General features: G+C 34.5%; 1 protein-coding gene and 1 long non-coding RNA gene across 10 annotated transcripts; one reads left to right on the top strand and one right to left on the bottom strand.

The window, feature by feature from the left end:
- Positions 1 to 2,204: 2,204 nt before the first annotated feature.
- On the bottom strand, positions 2,205 to 17,370 carry LOC114285417 (VIN3-like protein 2). Of its 9 annotated transcripts, none has more exons than XM_082920596.1 (7): positions 17,013 to 17,130; positions 16,795 to 16,917; positions 16,588 to 16,675; positions 16,213 to 16,291; positions 14,799 to 15,465; positions 4,368 to 4,687; positions 2,205 to 3,620 (listed from the first exon to the last, which is right to left on the bottom strand). In XM_082920596.1, the coding sequence occupies exons 5-7, from the start codon at positions 15,425 to 15,427 to the stop codon at positions 2,455 to 2,457; spliced, it is 2,115 nt and encodes a 704-aa protein (XP_082776722.1). In that variant the 5' UTR covers positions 15,428 to 15,465; positions 16,213 to 16,291; positions 16,588 to 16,675; positions 16,795 to 16,917; positions 17,013 to 17,130; the 3' UTR covers positions 2,205 to 2,454. The 9 variants fall into 9 exon arrangements, with proteins under 9 accessions (XP_082776722.1, XP_082776724.1, XP_028084260.1 ...); XM_082920598.1 differs by having other exon boundaries at positions 16,801 to 16,917; XM_028228459.2 differs by lacking the exon at positions 16,213 to 16,291 and having other exon boundaries at positions 16,801 to 16,917; positions 17,013 to 17,370.
- LOC145822748 (uncharacterized) lies at positions 4,687 to 9,994 on the top strand. The gene is made up of 2 exons (XR_014364440.1): positions 4,687 to 6,561; positions 8,850 to 9,994. It is a non-coding gene; the product is annotated as an uncharacterized LOC145822748 (long non-coding RNA).
- Positions 17,371 to 23,770: the final 6,400 nt, after the last annotated feature.

The raw sequence follows: 23,770 nt of genomic DNA, 5'->3' as shown, positions 1-23,770 counted from the left end.
TCAAACCAAACAAATTTTTCTAAATTATTTTTTCAAAACTTGTTTGGTTTACAAATTTTTCAAACAAATTTCTCTCTTATACACATCAAATCAATCACTTTTTTCAAAAAAAAATTTCAAAATAATTTTTCAAAATATCTTTTGAAAAAAAATCAAACCAAACAAATTTTCGTACTTTTTATCTTAAAACATGTTTCTTAAATACAAACCAAACAAAACCTAAATGTCTCAATTTAAAAATAAAATAATTTTTTTTTTAAACTTTTTATTGATGATTTATTTATTTAATTTTTTGTAAATATTTTTTATAGATATTTTATTGATGTTTTATTTTAAAATTTTGCTTATATTTTATTTAATTTCATTATTTAAATTTTAATAGATGTTTCATTTAATTTTATTGTTTAATTATTATTATTTTTAAAAACAAATTTATTTAAAATTTTAATTAAAAAAATAACGTATATTTTTATTGATATTTTATTTATTTAATTTTTAAAAAATAAATTTATTTAATTGTGTAAAAAATAAAATAAAATAAATTTTTATTTAATCTAGCTAAAAATAATTAAAATATTAAAGATATGTTTAATATTACTATTACTTAGTGAACAATTCCGTCCAACTAAATATTAGATTCACTAAAAATAGTCATTTCTAGACATCTAATCGTATGAGAAAACAAACACATGATACATATCCAATCCAACAAAACAGTGCAGGGGATTCACAGTCCTAGGATTCAAGTCCGATGGTTTCTAATCCCCTTATCCAGTCCATCCAATCAAACACACCCTATATGAATTATAAATCCAAAATATAAAATTTATTGACCAACCTCCCTAAAAAAAATATCATAAATTAAATTAATGACAACAACTGTGTCCATAGTAAGAGTCACTTTTATTTTCATATTCATCTGTGTCTCTGTCTATTCGACAACTCTCTCTCTCTCTCTCCTCTAACTTTCTCAATTTTCTTTCTTCTACACCTCTCTTTCTTCTCTATTCTCCATCTCTCTCAATGTTTTGTTTAATATTTCTACTAGTAATGGAAAAATCGTAGTAAGCGTGGCAGTTGGTAATGGTGATGATGTTAAATTTATTGTTTAATGTTAAATTGATACAGTAAAATTTTATTTTTACTGTTTAAGTAAATTTTGAATATATCTTTCTTTTCTTTTTTTCTGGGGAAGTGGTGGTGGTGGTGGTGGTGGTGGTGTTGGTTGGGGGTGTACGCGGTGTAGTTTGATCGGTTTGAGAGAAATTATAAATTGAATAGTGGAATGACAAATCGTTGTTTGGATAGTTTTGGACGGATTGATAGATTGAAAAATATTTTAACTAATTATCAAATATTTATAAAATATATAACACTAATTTGCACAATATTTTTTATACATATTTAATACAAACTAATTTTACATAATATTTTTTCATATATATAACTAATAATTTGTAATAAATTTCACATTTTAAATCTTTCTCACACTCATTTTTATTTTGATATTTCATTAGAAGTTAAAAAATATATATGTATTAACTATAGCAGAGCGGAACAGTTTCGAAAACAGATTATAAAATTTAAAATTTAATCTGCAGTTAACGGATTGAATGGTGTGTGTTGATACGAATCGGTAAAATTTTAATAGATTTGACAGTATTTTACATGATATGATGGTGTTAATTGAAAGCTAGAGATCCACGTCAAAAATTCTTTAAAAAGTGGAAGTCAAAAATTCTTTAAAAAGTGGAAGCCGGCGATCGATGATCAAAAAGCAATTGCAGGAGATGACTGCCGATTGCCAACCGCCAAAGGTAGTAACTGTCGATTGCCAGTGACGGATGATATAAGATGGTCATCTGACCACCAACCCCTCGTTTTTTCTCTCTTTTTTTCCTCCACATAGACTCGAACTATATATTAGGAATAATTCTACCCATAAAAAAAATCTTACTAAAAAAATACAAACGGTTAAATGTGATTGATTGTCAAAAAAACAATAATATTTAAATCTCCAATGAAATTTGGACATTAATGTTTTTAGTAAGATTGTTAATAAAATTTTAAGTAAATGTAGCATTGCTCAAAAACCAGTGCCTCCAATTCATCCAACTCAAGCCCATATATAATTCTCTGTTTAATCCTATCCATCAAGGAAAATAAAATTTGAAAAAACAATAACTGCTCAACACGTCCATACATTACCCATAAAAAAGAACTTAAATAATTTATCAGCTGTTAAAATAAAGCATATCTATGAATGATAACTTTTCTACATAAGAAATGAGCTCTGATGTCTTGCCATCATGAAGAATGGCAAATACCAATGATCAAATTTCAATAATTATAGTCTAATTGAATAATGCTTAAGACATTTTTTGGGGGTCCGAAGAATTATACCTACACAAACCGCATTTGGGTTTGATAAATCATTTGAATTTCTGAAACTTGTCAATGCCAAAGCTTCATGCAAAACCCAGATGGCACGACAAAGGATCTCTTGCTTGAAATAGCTTCTAAAAAAGTGTCGACAAGCTGCCCCGCTAGAGACGCTGGATCATCAATAAGAGTATCAACAAACACCTTCACAACCCTCACTTCTTGTGGGGTTGCTCTCAAGCTGTACCAAGTCAGAAACTTCTGCCTAAAAGTTGTCTCAATATGTCCCTCACACTCCAACCATCTGATCACTTTCACATAATACCCTAAATCCCTATTGCCAATACCAGAATGCTCTTCTTCTCGTCTTTCACCACTTTTCTTTGATGAGCTGCCCGCTTGGGGTTCCTCTTCCCTCCCGGACCCACTATCAAGATGATCCTTGTTGTTAGGTTTGGATCTCACATTTCTTCCCGGGCCATCCTTGATATTTTCCAATTTACAAGGTGTGATGGGCAAGTCAGCTTCCGAGCTACCCAGAAATGGCACGCAGTTCATGCCGGTCTGAACATGGGTATTTGACCCATTGTCAGTGCTAGTCTCTTCAATGGCTTGGCCTTCTGGAGAGTACTTGTTCTCGAGATTTAAAGCATCAGAATTTGGGATGGAGCTAGTTTTCTCCATGGCACCTTCCTCATCCAATAAAGACACTGGATCTCCCAAAGTTCCTCCTGGAACCGTGCCACCGCTCAGAAACACATCAGAAGATATATTTGCAGAAACAATTTTGTCCTCTCTGTTCTCATTCTCATTGATGCAGGGAGCAATGTAGTTAGTTTCATCCTCCACAGAAGACGGATTAGATAAACTGCTAGAATTACTCGGTTGACTTTCCCTTCTTTCAACTACCAAGTTTTTCAGATTGGAGATTTCATCCCCAACACTACCTGTCCAATACTGAACTTCATATGTCCCCAACTCTCTAGTGCTATCAAACCAAATGACCTTAAAAACATACTCTGTAGCTGGATTTAGACTGGACAGCAAAAACCTTGTATTTGGTGTATACAATGTGCACGTTGGTTCTGCTGGATAGTGCATATCTTCAGCTTTACGGTGCCACAGGGTATAACCCCCAACATTTTTCAGTGGTGCGTCTTCAGAACCAAATATCACAGTGAGAGATGAAGGGCAGACATCTTCAAACCGGATTACATTTGAAGCTGTCAAATTGGATTCTGCAAGTATAAAGTCCCAAGTCGCAGCTTAAAGATTGCTACTTGCCCTAAATTTTCATGCTTGTTTACCAAAGGGCAGAAAAAAAACAAAGAAAGAGCTGATGCACATCTCTTATGGGAGAAATCTACGAAATATTTAAGCGGCAAATTACAAAGATTTCCCAAAGATTGAAGAAAATACAACAAACCCCACAGTTTTGGCATAAGACACTGATCTCCCTTTTAACAAGGTTAAAGGGACTAGAACCAATGCAGATGGTGTGGAAATGCAAAAACAAACAAGGTGAAATATATATTTCAATATAAAAGAGATGACAACATCACTGTTCCAACTATATGACTAACGAATTACTGATGAGAAAGGAGGCCAAATGTTATATGAATTAAAATCTTACGGGAACCTGATGTAATTATGCCAAACTTGTCGGTCTTACTGTATTTTCTCCAAACCTCAATGGAGATTATTGCAATTTTCCCAAAATAAAAGGCTAAATTACTCTCATAACCAACAAGTCTCATGGATTTTCCAGGAGCAGAAAGTTCAAGTGCCAACCTTTATAACAAGGAAACTGGACAACCAGTGAGTCCACATTTTGTTTTCCGAAAAATAAAAGCATTCAGGTAAAGCTTCAAAATTACTGCCAGTCCAAGTTTGGCCATTCCTCTTGTTACATGGGGTCAGCACCTTACATATGGAAAATCCATCAGAAGTGATATTGTTACACGATGCTAATGAATAAAGCTGACCTTGAATCACATGATTGGATGACACATGGAAAACAGTTTTGGAAAGCATCAAATCTAGGGACTCCACTGCAAAAGCGCATAGTCTTTGAACCTCTGGGCCTACAGAGAGCCTGTTGACAATACCCCTTGCCTTCTTCACAGGTAAACCAGTTAAAGGACCCACATCGGCTTCAAGCTTCTTCACTGCTTCATCCACGATTTCATAAAGCTTCTGGTAACATTTGGTACCAGCAAGAAGCTTTTGGCTCAAGGAGACACGATAGCACAATGTATCAACCCGCCTGGTATCCTTTGCTGTCATCAGTTGTTTTCTCCAGCATCTACAGAATTTATAGAAATCAACTGAATGATATTTTTAACTTGTTTGTTCAGCAATTTATTCTGGTACTGTGTGATTAAGGCTTAATACTTCAGTGAACCTCTGACAATAATTTCACTTCAACTGAAATTCAATTTTGTCCTCAAAAATAATATGCAAACCTATTTTACTCCAAATATTGAACAAATGAAACACAAAGAAAGCCTTCGACCAGAATCAATAGTGTCAATCTAAAATGGAAATATTCTCTTTGCCATAATGTTTAGAGTCTTCAAGATTTTTTTAACTGAAAATTGGTGAGAGAAAGAGCAAGAGATTTTTGGCTAACTTCACATAGTATATGAAAAGGATAGGGTGCCAAAAAGAAGATAAACATAATTAACCTGGGGGTAGATCATTCACTTATAGATATACTGATTAATAAAATAAGGATTTTGTTAATGTGTGGCACATGTTAAGAGGCTTAAAAATATTGTACATTTTGCATGAAAGTGAGTGCAATAAATAATGTACATCTTTTTTAAGCCTCTTAACATGTGCCTAAGTGCACACATTAACAAGACCCATAAAATAAAACAGTTGACTGGACAATCATTTGCCTTCCATAGACAAGCATACCAGCTAACATATATTCACATATCTCACACACACACACACACGCACACACAGAGGGAGACTCATTAACAACTTACTAGTGTCCTCACAAAATTGGCAACGACATAGCTAAAGAGGGAAACTTCAACCACCAATATAGACACATGGGACCCAAGTAGATTCTTGAAACCACCCCTCCCCCAAACCATAGAAAGAATAAAATAGAACCATTCGGATATGATCAGGTTAATTCAGTCCAGTCGAGAGTGATGACATGCACGACCGAGAAAGAGAGGCGCAAAACAGAGGAAAGGACAACCCAGGGCCCATATCGTAAAGTCAAGCAACCCCAATCATATGATACCATCCTAGTGATGGCAAAACATATGATCAATTGTCTTAAAGATTCAAGGAAGCACAAACACAGGAAGCTATGAATCTCTGTATTGTCTTGGAAAAGAATATAACATACTTTTATTAAGCTATAAAATTTATTTGCTCCACCCAATAGGGCAGGAAACAAATGGACATCTTACAATTTCAATGGAATGCTTGGGTGCCAGTTTGAACGAAGTAATATTCTAAAAAATTATTTCTTTCACCCTCAGAAGAGTTGACCTATCACAAAAGTGGAAAACTTTACAACCATCCAATCATCTTTTGAATTTCTAAAAGGTATATCAAAAACATTTCATGAACCTCTCTCTTCCCCCACCCAAGCATGGAGCAGTGTTAGTGGATGCGGATGAATGTTACTAATTCTCAAAACATCACATCTTTTCCTTTTTCACTAGATAGTGATCACAGTTCACAGACAGATTAATTTGACATAGTTCGAGATGTGGAACATTCATGGATCTTGGGTGCTGTTTTACCAGAGTCGAAAGTTGGATAACAAAACAAAACAAACAAACAAACTGAGGATCAAAAGAAGAGTTAATGGTTAAAATAATGAACTTTCAAAAAATAAACAATAAAGCGAGCAGATGAGAAAGAAGCTACAGTCTGGTTGAATTTTCACATATGAGAGCACCCTAACACACAAGGCCACCGGGTTCTTACCTTATTACCAAGTAGCCAGCTGCTTGCCTAAGCATGACAGGCTTCGCTTAGTCTTGCAAGTTCGTCATTGTTCACTTTCCACATGGCATCCAATAACCTTAGGTATTTATGATGCTAAATTAACAATGTCACAGAGATGAACTAAACAGATGCAAAATTTCAGAATATTCTTATGCTAAGGGGAGAAAGAGAGAGAGCTGGACAGAAGCATAAAAGAATGTTAAAACCTATCACCTACTTCACCCACTTAAACCTACTCCACTAAACCTAACCCACTACACCACTACCACCTCACCTACTCCACTAAACCTAACCCCCTACACCACTACCACCTCCACTTCACCGGTGGGCGGCAACCTCGCCTTGGCCGCCCGCCGGACCTCAACCTATTCCGCTTATTTTCTACACATACCTTGACTTCTTCAACATTTTCTTACACCCCTCCTCCGCTATGTCGGCGGCGGCACCCGCATCATCGTCTAGCCTCTATCGCCGTTCACCTCGCCTCTCACATATCCGTGGTTGTACTCTTACTCGTCGTCGTCGTTGGCGTTTCTGGCGCTGCTTTTCTGCTCGTCACTGCTGTTTTTTTTTTCCCGATTTGCTCTCTCTCTCTTAGCCATGGATTTGGGTGTGGGGTGTAGAGCTGTGGCTCTGTTGTTGGTAGCCATGTTTGCTGGCTTGAAGGTTTCAATGGCAGCAGTGTACAAGGTTGGGGACTCCGCTGGTTGAACCATCATTGGGAATATTGATTACAAGGCCTGGGCTGCTTCCAAGACGTTTCATGTTGGAGATGTCATCATTTTCGAATACAATTTTCAATGTCACGTGTTGCAAGTGCCCCACAAAGAATACCAAGCCTGCAGAAGTGTAAGACAGTAACATGCATCTTCACATACAGCTTGGGTAATGTGTAACTGTCAAAAGCACAAGCTTCTTGGACATCCCTCTCTCTCTCTCTCCATGGACCCAACATCATCATCATGCACCCACTCTATCTCCCTCTCTCTCATCTTTTCCCACTTTCAAACCCACTTTAATCATATCTCTCCTTTCTCTTAATTTATTTCATCCACGTTCTTTCACCCTTTTCTTTTATTTTAATATATATATATATATATTTTATTATAATATATTTTCCCTATCCCTTGTTAGTAAGCATTACCCGTTTTCCATTCTCTTATTATTATTTATTTTATATTCCACCAAAAAAAAAAAAAAAAATCACACTGCTGTTTTTCTTATCACCCATCCACAAATATTTTTTCTCTATTTTCTTTATCCATTATTTTCTTTTATTTTATTTGTCTTATTAAACAAAACAACACCACAAAATAACACCAACAACATTCCACAACCTTGTCATTTTATTCATATCAGGGGATCAACCCCGATCACACTTTTACATCAAAAAAAAAAAAAAAAACCCACACAAACAAAAACAACACTACCACACCCACAGTGGGATTTTTCTTCTCTACTCAGCCGCCGGTCTTTTCTTCTTGCCTCCGTCCTGGGTGGTCCTTGCCGGTGTTGCCTCCGTGCTTCCTAGACCACCAAGCAAGTTGCCTCCTCCCTGCTCCTCCACTACAGCATATGGTGGACCTCCAAATCGGAACATCACGGTGGCCTTCCGCTTCAGCTCCTTGTTTTCTGTCTTTAGCACACTTATCTCTGCTCGCGCATCCTTATACATGCGTTGGAGCAGAGCCAGCTGGGAGTTTAACTGTTGCACCTCATTTGTCCTGCTCTGCAGCCGGTGCGACAGGTTTGTGACCGTCGTCATGGTTTCCACACATGACTTCAGAGTATACTGATTGGCCTCAATATCAGTTTGCACCGCCATTTTTTGCTCCACCGACCGCATCGGAAAGTTCAACGGAGCAAAACCAGAGGTGTTTGGTTGAGGTTCACTGGCCACCGCACCAGTTATTTCTCTTGTGGACTCGTTCAATTCTGGAAAGAGCGTGAGCAGACCCCGGGAAGAGGAGGCCATGTTCTGGGTAGCTGGACGGGAAGAAGAGGCCATGTTGCTGAGTGTTTCAGAGACGGGTTGGTTACAGAGTATTACGGAGTTTCTCTCTCAGTAAAGGAAGAGTTTTTTTTTCAGAGGACTTTCAGAAGTTTTTTGTCTGCCTCAGCCTCAGCATCAACCTTGGTTAAATAGACGGGGCAGCCACGCGTATCGCGCGCCACTTGACGCCAGACGACAAACGGGCGCGCCAGCCAAGGCACTCACGTGCCTCGCCATCATGTCCGATACATCTTTTTATGACTTGGGCTCGCCTTTTGATGGCACGTCTTTTTATGGATTGGGCACGCATTTTGATGGCATGTCTTTTTATGGATTGGGCACGCCTTTTGATGGCACGCCTTTTGAAAGATTGGGCACACCTTTTGAGGGTGCGACTTTTTAGGGGTCCGACAAGACTCTGTAAACTGTCCCGACATTGATTCCGGTTAGCTCCTTCATGGGTCCGACAAGACTCTGTAAACTGTCCGACAAGACTCTTATGCTAAGTCTCGGGGCAACCACTTTGTGCACTATGCCAAACGTTAGCTGTGTACCCAATGTTTCCCCTCCCAAACACACATTAATGTATACTATTTGGGCATTGTTTTTATTATGATCATTATGAAAATAGTATATAGCAGTTGGAGGTCATCCAGTCCAGAATTTAATCTTCACTATCAGTAAACAAACAAAACATAGTACCTGCTGATTTATCGAAAAAGTACCAATAAAACAAATAAAGTATCAAAAGCTTAGGATATTTAAAAATACAATGAAAAATAGACTACAGTTTCACTAGAATTGAGAAATATCAGATGAGACTTCAATTAGCAAGGACACATAATGTCTGAAGGAAAATTTTAAGGTAATAATGCAACCAGGTACTCATTAAGTCCTGACAAATGCATGCTAGATGGAAAAAAGTGCTTGAATGAAGGCATATACATATAAAATAATAATACAAATAAATGGCAAAGTTATGGCTAATAAAAGACATTCGACCAGTCTTCAATAAATTCTAAAATTGCTAACTATAAAATAAAACTCCATTTGATAGCTGAGAAATTACAGGAAAGAAAAGAATACTTCAAAAGCTTATAAAACCAACTCCAAACTCCAATTTTCTATTAATTTTCCAAATTTCAGATTTGGTTTTTCCTCATGATGAACTAAATGTAGCATTAAAAAATTAGGGCAAATTCACTTTATCCCATGTGGTTTGGGCCATGTACACACAAGCCCCTGTCATTTGGAAATAAGCACGTAACCTCTAATTGTTTGTGGATTAAAACACACCGCTAATATGTATTAACAGAACTTTGAATTGATGAAAATACCCCAATCTTCTTCCTCTCTTCTGAACTTAACCCCTATACACACACACACACATGTATATCTATGTAAACCAACCACCAGCAATACCCTTCCCCACCAACCCTTCCTCCATTGCCACCCTGTACCACCCACTGCCATTCCATCTTCTTTCATGGATCACACCACACAAACCCACAGTGGAACAACATACGCTGCAACCCACCCTCTCAATACTACACAAAAATACATACATATATAACACATTCACATGCTGTTCAAAAAAAAAAAAAAACACACATTCACATAGTCCTTCCAGCAACACCCTACACCAATGCACCACAATGGACGCACCCTCCATAGGCCATGGATGAAGCATTATTGATGGCCAATAGTAGACGCTAAAATGATGTTAGGAAAAATGTTTAGTCACCACTTAGTCATTTTTTGTGTTGGCAATTTCACTCTAAAGATTGAATCTGTAATTTTATACTATGTAGTTAGGCTTGGTTGGGTCTTGAGCATGTTCTGTTGTGAAGAAATATTCAAGACGACTTCAGCTTTCAAGCCTTGGTTATATAGATAATCTTGTCTTCAGTGGAGAGATAAAAACTCATGCAGAATATCATTTAGTTTTTATCTTCTTAGTCTGTTCGGTTGGGTTTATTTGTGTTCTTAACCTTAGTTAGTTTAGCTTAGGAATAAAGATTAGATTAGTTAATAAGCTTCACTTATAGGACCCATAGGCATGGTTTTATAGGTTTTTTTAGTGGAGTTTGCATCCATAGTATCTTACGCTGGGTTCGGGTTTTTTCCACACAAACCTTGGTTTCTTTCTTGTGCAGTTGATTATCTACTATTGGATAATTAATTGGAATATTTTGTTTAATTACCTTAATTTAAATATTCTTGTCAATTTAAATATTCTTGTCAATTTGTTTAACAGAAAAATAACTTACGCTATTATTTATGTGCACTTTGACTTGAAAACATTTCTGTTTGGTTATCCAATGAGTTTTCAATTCTTATCTTTTCAACATTCACTAAAAATAAAGAAATACGAATTGAAAACTCAAAATTTGATTTTGAAAACTGGATAACGAAACAGAGTTTTACAACCTTATATTTGGCCCCAATTTGTATCACAGTGGGAATTCTTAAATTTTGTAGTTATTTCTGATTGTTGGAATAATGTCTAAAAAATATATATCTCTAAACCACCTGTTTTTTATTGCTCAAACTATTCTTTCTAGACAACTAGGATGTGAATTTTTCTTCAATCTTTAGATGAGAAAGTTTGGATGTCTGTGGAAGAGGGTTGGACCCACCCTACCATAACGGTTGATCAAGTCATTCTTTCTAAGGTTAAGTTCAACTAGACTATAGCTTAGTTCGCTGGTACAAATTACAACTCCACGGCTATTGTTGGAGTTTTACCTAGTGTGTTCCGTAAGATCTCCACTTGCACCACAGCCAAGGAGGCATGGGATGTGCTTCAGGTTACACATGAGGGGTACATCTATCAAGAACTCTAAATTGCAGTTCTTTGTCACTCAACTATTAGGATGGAGGAACATGAGATGAGACTTCTATAGAGTTTACACCAGACTGAATGATATTGACACACAATGTCATAACCATGGCAAGCTCATGAAAGAGTCTACAATTATCACGGAAATTTTGAGATCTTTGCTTGATAGGTTTACTTAGATCATTAGGGACGTATCAAAACTAGAAGTGGAAGAACTCGTAGGAACTCTACAAACCTTTCAAATAAAAACCAAACAAGAAATCAAAAGGAGTAGCTTCAAAAAGCTTTAGATGAGGAAAATGATTACCTTGAAACTGCTAACATTGCCTTGTTGACCAAACAGTTCAAAAATTTTCTAAAGGCCAAACAAAATAAAAAGGTTACAATCAAAATTTAAAAACAAAAAACGCTAATCTTAACTATTATCACAAACTTGGCCACATTAAAGCTTATTGTCCCCTTCAAAAGAAAAAATCTCATGAAAAAACCAAAGAATGTGACATGGTCTGATTGTTCTGAGACAAAATCTGATTCTTCTAATAATGGATCGGATGCTGAGATGTTGCTAACATCATAGCCTTCTTTTTTGACTGTGACACACCTAGTTTAAGTTCAGATGAAGTAGAGACTGTCGAAGATAAGGATATGGCTGATATGTATGATAAAACTTCTTCAAAAGTGTGTTGTTGTGACCAAAAACCTAAACAAGAAACTAAAACTTAAGGAGAGAGTGAATGAGATTGAAACTGAAAAAAATAAGTGAAAAATTAATAAATTTTAGATTTGATTACTTAAAATAAAAATTCCTCTCTAATTGAAATGGTTAAGTTTCTTGAGGTAGAAGATGATAAGGTTCTTTGGCACAATAATGTTTTCAAAACCAAGATTACTCACATAGAACTTGAATTGAAAAATAAAACTGAGAATGCTAAGAAAGAGAAAAAGATGAAAGAAAGCACTAACAAACTTGAACATGCAATAAGCGTTGAGAAGATATTGGGGACAAAACTGAAATAGATGTGGAAGAAAAGAAAAATGTAATTCATGAACCTAAAACCAATGGGAATTCTCTGATTAAACAATCACATGGAAAGAAAATTGATTTTACCAATCCCACAAAACCCACCCCATATGGAAATTTATTTGTGTCTGTTTTCTTTATGTGTGGTGTGAAGGGATATGTTGTTCAAGAGTGCACATTATTGAACAGCATGTGTCAAGATGATGTCCTTGAGGAGACTTCATCGCATTAAGATAATATGTCGAAGTCTCACAACAAAAGATCATATCACACAAGCATTAGTTTACCGGTGGTTGAACAGCACAATTCAAATGATTTATATGACTCCAGTTGTTGCAGAGGTTGCATTGAACAGTCTTACCTCTGAGGTTGTTGCACCATATCATTCCTTTATACATAAGTCAAGAGGTGTAACTTAGTATACTGGAGTCTTCAGCAAGGTACTACAAGACTTTGGGGTTTTGTGGTTTTGTGGTTTGGTGGCTAGATAAAAGTGTCGCTCAACATGGTGCTCCGGGGGCACTGCTTAGGCCAGCCTTACTAAAAGTGAGACCCCACCATTGGGCTAATGCACAGAGTGTTGGGGATCAAAGCAAATCCTAACAGAATGATACGTTCTGAGATATTCCTTGGAAGATTCTAACAGAATTCTATAATATTGAGAGAGAGAGAGAGAGGGATTTATATCTATATTATCAACCTTAGGCCAACCTTGTTTAGGCCAATTCTATAATATCAAGTTTAAAAAAAATAACTTAGGATCTAATTATAAAAGAAAAATAATATAGAATTATATCTATTAATCCATCTTATTTTAAACTTTAGAAATTCATGTTATGTTGCACAATTTTTATTACCTTTGAACGGAATATACATATATGTGACATAATAAATACATAAAACTATCTATTTTTCTTGTGTCTCCCACGTGTCGTGTCCTATATGTTTTAAAAATTATTGTGTTAGCATATTTGTATCCTGCCCATGTTGTATCACGTGCCCATGCTTATTATCATATTTGTAAAATAAAGACGTTCTAAAGTGCGAATGTTGAAATATATGTATGGTAAGATGGGAAAAAATAAAATTTGCAACAAATACATTCTTGAGATATAGAAGTAGCATATTGGGAAAAATAAATATATAAAGAAAGAAAGAAAGAAAGAAGAAACACGATTTGGGCATGTGCAACAAAGTCCATTAACCACAACAGTGACGAAAAGTAAACTTCAGTCTAATGCAGACCAATAAAAATCCCAATTCCCAAGAAAAGGGAAAAAATTTAAGAACTGAGAAATTTGGAAATCAGTTCATTTTTAGTTGGGACCTATTAGGCAAGCTCATAGAGTTGAAGATTTGCAACATTAAATGACATCCGCAAACCACCTTTATCGGGTAAAGCCATATTGCTCGTAAGGATTGAACACATGACATCCGATTTTACAGTTCGTCCAAGTTTTCTGCTATTTAGTTAAGCAACCTGAATTTTATTGACTCCCGAAAGGAAATTCAAAAGATGTATAAGAGACCCTTCTAGGAAAACGAAAGGAAAAAACCTCTCTAACACAACACCAAACTATTTGAACAAATAAACCCTACAAAATAACCTAACCAAGCTAATAAAAGAGAGTTCTCATAGGAATTACGATGCCATTTGTCAACAAGACTGCCCTCCCATTGGCCAGTTCTACTTCTGCACAATCCTAAGTTTCTAACCATAACCCTAAGTTTCTAACCATAACTCTGAGGGTTCATGCATTCAAGTATGATTTGCATGATAATATGTATGTAGAAAGGAGAAGAGAAAAGACAGAGATGAAATATAAAACAAACATGATCAAGTCACTTATTCTCTTCATTTGTACCACAAACAACTTTTCTTATAAAGATTGCCACCAGTACCATTTTCTTTCTTTTGGTTCCATCCCCAATACCATTATGGTTTTGCATGTTTTATGTGTTTTCTTGCAATGACAAATTCTCCCAAATAAGCCTTTAGACCTTTTATTTATGAGTTTCTAATATGAATATAGGTTGTTTGGACGAACTTAAAGATAGCTTAAAAAGGACATCTCAATCCCAACTTCAAAAAAGTTGGCTTTTTGAGCTTATTTTGAGCTAAAAAAGCAAATAAACTGAAAATTTAAAATCTTTTACTAAAACACCTTCAAGTTTTCAAACTACAACTACTTAACCATGGAATTTCAAATTTCATTCAAGCTAAATAAATTGCACACATTTTTTTGTCAAACGAGCCCCATAGACCTCACCATGTTCAATTATTTAATTGTTGAGATGCATTAGCATTTATATTAAAATTTAGTTTTGTAACACTTTCAAACATTTTAAAATTGCCTTGTCATTTCTCATATGTTTTCAGAACATTTCAAAATGTTTCCCGAATGTTTTTGTTTCCAAGCTAACTAAAACAACATAGCAAAACAAAATTTGATCCTCAACAAAGATTTGAAAATGCAAGAGAACATCTCAGTAAAACATAGAACTTTCATAAAGTGGTGCAATCTATCAAAGAAAAAGAAAGAGAACAATCTAAAAAAGGAAACAGGGTGGGGATGTACCCGAGCAAATCATTCACTTTCCCGCAAGACACACAAAAGAAGCTGCCATCCATGCCATTTTTTGCAATCCCAGATTTTTCATGCCTTAAAGCACATTCCAAATGACATGACATACCACATGAATCACCTTGAAAAGGAGGCTCTGAGCAGCAAGTTAACCACAAGCTCGGGTCCTTGTTGTCATCATACTGACGACAGATGCAGCATGAGCACCTCTTGCAAAATGTATATTCTTGACTCAATTTCGCTCTGCACGCTGCGTTTTTGCAGTATATAGTATTATCTATATCACTTTCGCCATTGTTGATTAAAAGATTGTTCACTGCACCAGGTATTCGATTAGGGTGATCAGTTTTCCTCTGCCTTTTGGATGCCCTTTGCCCAACTGCAGGTGAAGACTCTGGGTCAAGGTCTGTTGCAGTCTCATGCCCCTGCAATTTCTTTTCAGATACAATTTTTAAAAGGTTTTCTATAATTTTCAACTTTGTCAAGCCAGTATATTTCCTTTCTTTTCCCATCTCTGCACACAATATCTGCAAAATCTCCTGCCGGCTCCACGACTGAAGCATTTCAGGGGCACCATGTGACCACTTTGATAATTCATAAACAAGTTCTCTCTTTTCCTCCATGCTCAACTTACTGCATTTTGCTGGATCAAGCACAACTCCTGGGGCCCAAAAAATAAAAATAAAGAATTACAATAAGAATGCTAGAAGGAAGAGGGAAAGAAATCTCAATTTGAGTGGGTTGGAATATTCCATGGAAAACACATGAACCTCAAAATTTTAAATCCTCAAGCTGTCTTTCTCTTTCCCCCATTAAGATGAAATTTAGTCCCAGTTATGTCAAAAAGAAGTGACCAGAAAGATAATATAAATCAAGCAAGACCTTTTAATAGCTAATTTACATCATATTCAAACTACAGGTGTTTTATCTCCATTTCAACCTAATTGTGAGACTCCCTTAACAATTAAACCCTCTTTCTCTTTCCATTGCCCTAAATGGTTATTATTTGACAAATTAAACAAAAAGCTATTCCAATAGAAAAATAATAATAACAATAATAATGAATAACTAATGATTGAAAGTCCCATAAAATTACACAAAGGACGTCATTATTTAAACCTTGTGCAACAGATTAAAAGAAGCAGGGTACTAAACCCAACTTTGTTTGACCTTGCAATTTCCAACTTTGTCTGGACTCTTTTTAAGGGCCGCCAAACAGGTGATTTGATATGATGACTCCCCCGTATGACACGAATCCATCAAATAATATATGCTTACTTCTTCATAGGTAAGGATTCTAGATAATGATGACTTATACCAATATGTAGAGAAAAGGTATTATTAGCAATATAAAATCAGTATACATACAACAAGTCAACTCAAAATTTGTATGAGAAAGTTTACCCACCAAAAACAACACATTTTGTTAAGAATTATGTAATCTTGAGTGCCATAAAGGAAGGGTAACCTTAGAACCTAACATGTACCTGAACAACAATGAGAAAGAGAGCTCCCTCAATCAATACCAAAGAAAACCCAGAAAATTCCATGATTCCGAAATCATAGAAAATAACAAAATCATAGAATACTGGTGCAATTATGAAAAATAAGCAGATCAGATACAACTTTGTGACCCCATCACCAAAAGACCCTCAAAACACAAATATGGGGAACATTCTAATTCGATCATCAATATTCATTCACTTACAACTACCCAAAAAATACATAACCAAAATATCTAATAATAATAATAATAATAATAATAATAATAAAAAGGATTTACCCTCAAAGGAAGAAGAATTCATGGCTGTTGTTGAATAACTAACCACTCAGACCACCACATTACCATCAAAACCCCAACTTGGCTGAAGCTGAAACAGACAAATCATGCATACATATAAAGAGCTGAATAAATATATATACATATATATATAATAGGTTATATAAACAAAGAAAGCGTATGAGAGAGAGAGAGAGAGATGGGGAATACAAAAACCAAGACCGAAAAGAGAGGTTGAAATTCAGCCACTAGGAAGGAATCCATGACTGAGCTGGGTCCGCAACAACTTGGGCTTTCTCAGGACCCGAATCAACCGAAGGAGATTCGAGGAAACTAGAGAGAGAAAAATTGAATATCAATAGAAGACAAATAGAGAGAGAAAGTGAAAGAATATGAGCGAGAGAGATAAAAGGATGAGAAGAAAATACCAAACAAATAAGGATAGAGCACAGGGGGCGCTGCATGTCATCTTTTTCGCCTTCTCCCTCGCTCCCTCAAACTTGCTTATACATTTTTCTAATTTAAAATAAAAAATAAAAAATATACCAATAATTAGGTTCAGTTGGCTTAGAAAGAGACTCGTGATAAAAAATAAAAATGGTAAAAAGTAAAATAAAAAATTATATATATAAAAAAAAAAGACTCGGTTTGTAAATTTAATTATGAATTGTTTATGTCTAAAAATTTACCACAAACTCTTATAAAGTGACCAAATTATTTGTTAATATATATTTTTTTATAACCAATGAAGAGTTGAAAAACAAAATCACTCACTCCTCTCTCCTTTTTCTTTCTTTTCGTCTTCTATATCACATTCATGTTATTGTCTCCTCATCCGATTTCCTGTTAACGCTGATGCCTTTGCCACTGTTATCTTGATTGTCGCGACCACCACTGCTGCCGCTACTTCCTTCGTCGCCACCCTCTCTCCCTCTCCTCTTCCTTCTCTTCTCTTCACCATCCGCTGCCGATCTTCTCACGCCGTCGTCGAAACTATAGAGGGTTCGGGGGGACACGTGCCCCTCTCATTTTTTGAAAATTATACGTCTACTTCTAATTAGAAAAAGTTTTTCATTTAACTCCCTTTTAATTTTTAAATATGTTTCAAAATGTTTGTATCTCATCTTTCCCTTTAATAAATTCCTTGTAATTTATCATTATAAATGTTTAATTTTTTCTAAATTTTCTCTTATAATTATTTCTATCTCTCTCATTTCTCTCTTATTTTTCTCCTCATCTATTTTCTTCTTCTTTTTCAATTTTTTTTGATACGCATGTTATTACATTTTAAATTGTGATTATTATCCTATTTAGTGACTTAAATAGCAAATAAAAAAAAAATTGTTAATTAAAACATATCTAAGGCACATAATTTTGACATCGCGTTGATCTTTGATCATTCTATCACCAAATAAAAATTAAATTTCGTTAAGTTTTGTAGTTGATATTGCTAAGGATTAATGGTGCCTCCTATGATTCAAAATCTTGGCCACCGCCACCGCTACCATGACTATCGCGATCACTATTGCTACCACCACGGCCACCACCACCGTCGTAAGCCTCTCTCTTCTCTCTCTTATCCTTCTCTTTATATATAGATATATATATATATATATATGTGTGTGTATGTTTTCGTGGATTTGACTTTTGATTTTCTAAATCTCTATATATATGTTTTATGAAGATGATTTGGTTGTTGTTGATGATTTGATTTTTGTTTTTTTTTTTTTTTTGTTCGTCTCTTTAGGAACATCATTCCTCCTATATAAAGTACTCTGGATGTTAGCTCTCTTTTGGCTTTCGTGTTGTTGGGATCGCTTGGATCAATACTCAATAACAGCAGAGGAGCATATTATTGAGGAAAATCGGAGCAAGGAATCGGATTATTTGTCCATCAGTCAAAAGTTTTGTTATCAATAGGGGGTGTTTGAGAAATGAGTTTAGGGGTCTAAGGGCTGATTTGGCATAGACTATATAATCCATCTTTTTATTTTTTTATTTTTTTTTCAACACATCACCTCTCTACTTTTCTGCACATCTTTTCGTAAAAAGACAAAAAATATACTTTTTTTAGAACCCCAAACCAACCCTAAATAGCATCAAAGTATAAAAAAGCCAAAAAGCAGATGCAAAAAAAAAAAAACAAGTGCAACCCCCCATTTGCAACAGGTTCACGTGAAGTGGCCTAGGTATGACAAAAGATGATTTTGCCCTTGAAAGTTTTTTAAAATAAGTGCAATCATTCAATCAATAGAGACAATTTTGTCATTTCCCTTTCTACATCATTTTAAATATATTTTCTAATACAACAATCAAATAAAAAATCTAACCCCTCTTCTTAGACGTAAAAATTAAAATAATCTACTAAAATAATTAAATAATCAAAAAAGTAATCACTTTCCAAACACCTCCTAAATTAACTTAGTTCTAGATTAGGGTTTCATGATTTCTAGTTCTAGATGTTATGATGATTCTTTTATAACATTTTTGTAGTATGGAGAAAATAATATTACTACTGACAATAGTTGAAGTTTTAATATTTGTGCTGTGATCCTATGGGTTGAGTATTATCTTTCTTGAGGAAATTTTTTTTTAACCAACTTGCCTCAAAACTACGGATTAACTTTAGTAATTGAACAGATAAATTTGGACAACTAAGAAAAAGTTTAGGCAGATTAAATTGAATAGATACAAATTTGAAAAGATAATTAAAAAATTTGAACAGATAGTCAAAAAATTTGAATAGATAGATATAAATTTGAACAAATAATAAAAAAAAGAAAAAGTAACAAATAAATTAAAGGGTAAAATTGAAAACAAAATATCATTTAAAACAAATAAAATGACCTTTCACCAAACTATTTCACAAATGGTGGATCTTTTATCAATAAAAAATATTCACTGGACCTAACGTTTTATACTCTTCTTAAGTCGGACTTTTCAATAATTATCTGAAAAATAAATAAAAAATTGTTTTCTCACATGCATTTGAATAGATAAAAAAATTTTGTAAGAAAATGATGGGAAAAAATATAATCAATACATAATAGGAGTTGTGGAGAGAAAAATAAGTAAAAAAGAAAATAAAATAAACCTTGTCAAGATTTGTGGGAAAAAATAAATTTGTCTTTATATTTTGTAAGAAATTGTTGGCCTAACTAACAAACTAATTTGAATTGTACAAAAAACTTTTATTTCTATTACTTTCTACGACTCACAATCTAAACAAACACATAATTTTTTTTTCCTTTCACTTTCCTATATTATCTTAAATTTGAAACTTATAATAAAATATTTTTTGTATTTTTTTAATTTAAATTTTAAATTTTTGATTTGTTTTCAATTTAAATTATTTATTTATTTTAATTCAATAAAAGTAATGTAAAAATAGTATTTTAATTATTAAATTCAACGAAAAATAGTATTTTAAATATGTTATATACACTAACATTGAGTTTAAAGAATAAAATATTTTTTTCTACCAATTTTACTTAACAAAAATAAGTTAATGGTTTACATTGAAAACAAATTAAAATATTAGAGTTTAAATTGACAAAACTAAAAACTCGGAATTTATTTTGTTACAAAGGTCAAACCTTGAAATTGTTTTTGTAATTGCCCCAAAATTATATTTTTGTAGATATTTTAATTTATAAAATAAAATATAAACATAAATATGGTTAATTACACCAACGTGTCCCTTAATTATTAATAAATATTACTTTAGTCTTCATCTATGAAATCATGTATCTCACTTTCACTACTTAATACCACCTCCAAAAAAATATATTTGTATTTTTTAAAATTGAAAAAATCAATATATATGAATTTATAAATACAAGGAGTAAAATAATGTTTATTAATAAATATGGGAAACTTAGTGTAATTCATTTAAATAAATAGAAATGGTAAAATACACTTTGTCTATTTATATTTGATTATTTTTTCACTTTGGTTCTTAAAGTTTCTATTTTAGCATTTTGACCTTTCATATTTTAAGTTTTTTTTTTTTTTTTCAATTTACTCTTAAAACTAACTTCTGTTTAAAATTAAACAAAAAAAATGCATTTTTAACTATCACATAACATAAAAAATATAATACTATATTGGGATTTGGGTTTGTGTTAGAAGTGTGAGTTACATATAATAAAATGTTTTTATACCATATAATTGATTATCAATGTGCCATTTTCTGTCTAAATTTGGACATAAAGTAGATCTTAGAATAAAATTAAGAAAACTTGAAACACAAAGAAGCAAAGTGAGAAAAAATAAATTTTAAGAATCAAAGTAAAACAGTGGTCAAATATAAAAGATGCAAAGTATAATTTACACGGGGAGTATTCACGGATTGGATTGGGTTGGGTCGGATGGCCTTTTATCTGCCATCTATTCGAACTTAAGTGGATTTAGAAAAAATCAATTTGTATCCGTTCCTTTAGTTAGTGGATACAGATTGAATGTGCCATGTGGATTGGCTAGTGAATGCGGATTGATTTAGTAATTTGGGTTTTACTATTTTGGATATTTGTTTGAACTATTTTTAAGTAATTTTTTAATTATTTTAGGCCCAAAAATTTTTATTCTTCATTTTTTATAAAAATAAAAATAAAAACTTAATTTTTATATTTCATAAATACTAAACATAATTACAAAATAAAATATTAGTTTTTAACACGCAAAATATAAAAACATAACATCATTTTTTTAAAAATATTGGGGGATCAAAATTTAAACAAATTAAAAAAAATGCACCTGCATCTTTTTGTTCATACTGTTAAAACTATTCATTTTATAACAAATTGATTGGAATCATTTAACAAATCAATGAATGTTTGTGCACCCCTAATTTACCCAATAAGGTTTCGTTTCACATGTGAGTTGATTTTTTTATTTTTTGGTTTTTTAATTAGTTTGGGATAAATTTTTTTTATTTGGAATAAATTTTTTGATTTTTGTAAAAAAAATAATTTATAATTTTATTTGATATTTTATCTTTTTTAATTTTTTAATTTATCTTATCTTTTTATAATTATTTTAACCAAGCAGAGAGCATTATTTGTATATGAATGGAATGACTTTATTCTTGGATTATGATGTTGTTTAATGAATCATTACTCTCGATTTATTGTAATTATTTCAGGGCGTTACAACTTGGTATCAGAGCAACTAGGTTTGAATACTTTGGGATCGTAGGAAGTGATTATTACCAAATTGGGTTCTTTTGCTAGAAGAGATTAGGAATAACCTAGTATGCTATGTGATAGCATGCTTATGTGACTAAGTGGGTATAAAATTTAATTTCTAAGATATTGATTGGGTCTACGAGTTTCTAAAAGTCATGTTAGAAGAGCATTTGATCACTACTCTTTCTAACTGGAACTCTGGCAACGTTGCGGGATGATCATTATCTAGAAAGGAAGTTCGTATGCGTTTATGTGACTACGTGCTTATGTGGAGTGGATTAATTATTTTCCACCGCATTAGGACATGAGTAAATTAGCTTCGTCATATTTGTAAATATACTAATCACTTGTGATACCTTCATTAGGATGGCAAGGCGTAGACATGGTGGTGGTAGGCGTGTCAGGCTTAGACGATAGGAGGTGCCGTTACCAGATGATATTCTGGCGCAGGAGGAAGGGGTTAGTCAAGCCAATGTGGCCGAACCAGTAGGTCAGCAGGCCATGAGTGCTTTAGCCCGTGAGATGGCCGGAGCTTTGTGGGAATCTATGGACATTCTTAGAGTTGATAATCAAGTCTAGGCCCATGTTGCTGAAACAGGGTTGTCGTTTCTAAAGAGGAAGTTCTTCTGGTCTAATCTAGATGAGTTTTTGGGAGATGCGAATGAGCCACTAAAGGCGGATGAATGGTTGGAGCAAATGGTGAAGACGTTCAAGATGCTTGGCATCGAGAATGATGGGTTAAGAGTGACTTTGGCATCCTTCCAGCTGAAGGGAGATGCAGGTCGATAGTGAAAGTTTGAACGGGGGCGTATTGGAGTGACTTAGAAGGCTTTCACTAACACCTTCTATGACAAGTTTTTGCCTCCCATTATTAGGGAGAAGTTGAGGGAGCAGGTTTTAAAGTTCAAGCAGTTCAACACACTGGTGGTCGAGTTTGAGGTTGTCTTTACTAGTCTGTCGAGGTTTGCACCAGAGCTTGTAGTGACGGAGGAATGTTGTTGCTTGGAGTTTGAGAAAAAGTTGAGGATCAGACTCATTTTCAAGGTGGTTACATCGATGATTAGGGATTACGGTCGTCTTGTGGAGGCTACAGCTCACTTAGAGACCGTGATTTAGACTGAGGAGGAGAGGATGATGGGCTTAAAGCAGAGGAGTCAAGAGGTTCATGGGAAGACTCGGGACAGTAAGAGGCAATGGGGTTCCAACCCATAATAGTCCTAGGGAGCACAGTCTAGGTCCACTTTCCAGGTACCAAGTTCTGGTTCTGTGAGAGGTGGTTAGAAAAGAATCACTTGCTTTAAGTGTGGTCAGCTGGGCCACAAGTTTGTAGTTTGTTAGTAAAAGAGAGGAGGGCAACAGTCAACATCGTTTTCAGCTCGTTCTCAAAGTCAGAGTTAGGTAAGACGGCAGTCGTCTACCTGTTATTAGTGTGAGCAATAGGGGCACTTAAGAAGGTTTTGTTCTTAGGTAGGTTCATCTGGTTTGAGGCAAACACAGAGCCATCAGCCTACACAGTCAGCTCAAGCCTTGAGGGCCAATTAGGGAGCTTCTTCGACTCAGTTAGTGTATCAAACTCATGCTCCGAGGGGTGAGCAGGTGGAGCAAAGGCCTACGGGGCATATATATGTTGTTACTACGCTAGATTTGTTGCCAACACCTTCGGTAGTAAGAGGTAACTTCTTGTTGTGTAATTATATTGCCAATGTGTTGATTAATATTGGTGCATCGCATTCTTTCATTTTGTCTGCATTCGCATCAACATTGGGGTTAGAAGTGGCTCAGTTAGCATCTTCATTCAGGGTAGAGTCACCTGTTAGTGGTGAGGTTGTGTTAGACCAGGGGTGTCGGGGTTGTGAGATAAAGGTTGTCGGTCATCGACTTCCTTTTACTTTTGTGTTAATTTATATGTCGAGTTTTGATGTCATTTTGGGCATGGATTGATTGTCATCCTATCAAGCCATTATTGATTGTTACCGTTAAAGAGTTAGAATGTGCACCTC

This window comes from Camellia sinensis, chromosome 3 (assembly GCF_055761805.1).
Source record: "Camellia sinensis isolate YWXY chromosome 3, ASM5576180v1, whole genome shotgun sequence".
In the NCBI taxonomy this organism is placed as follows: Eukaryota; Viridiplantae; Streptophyta; class Magnoliopsida; order Ericales; family Theaceae; genus Camellia; species Camellia sinensis.
The sequence above is the reverse complement of the archived record's forward strand: the minus strand, read 5'-3'. Positions and strand labels throughout refer to the sequence as shown.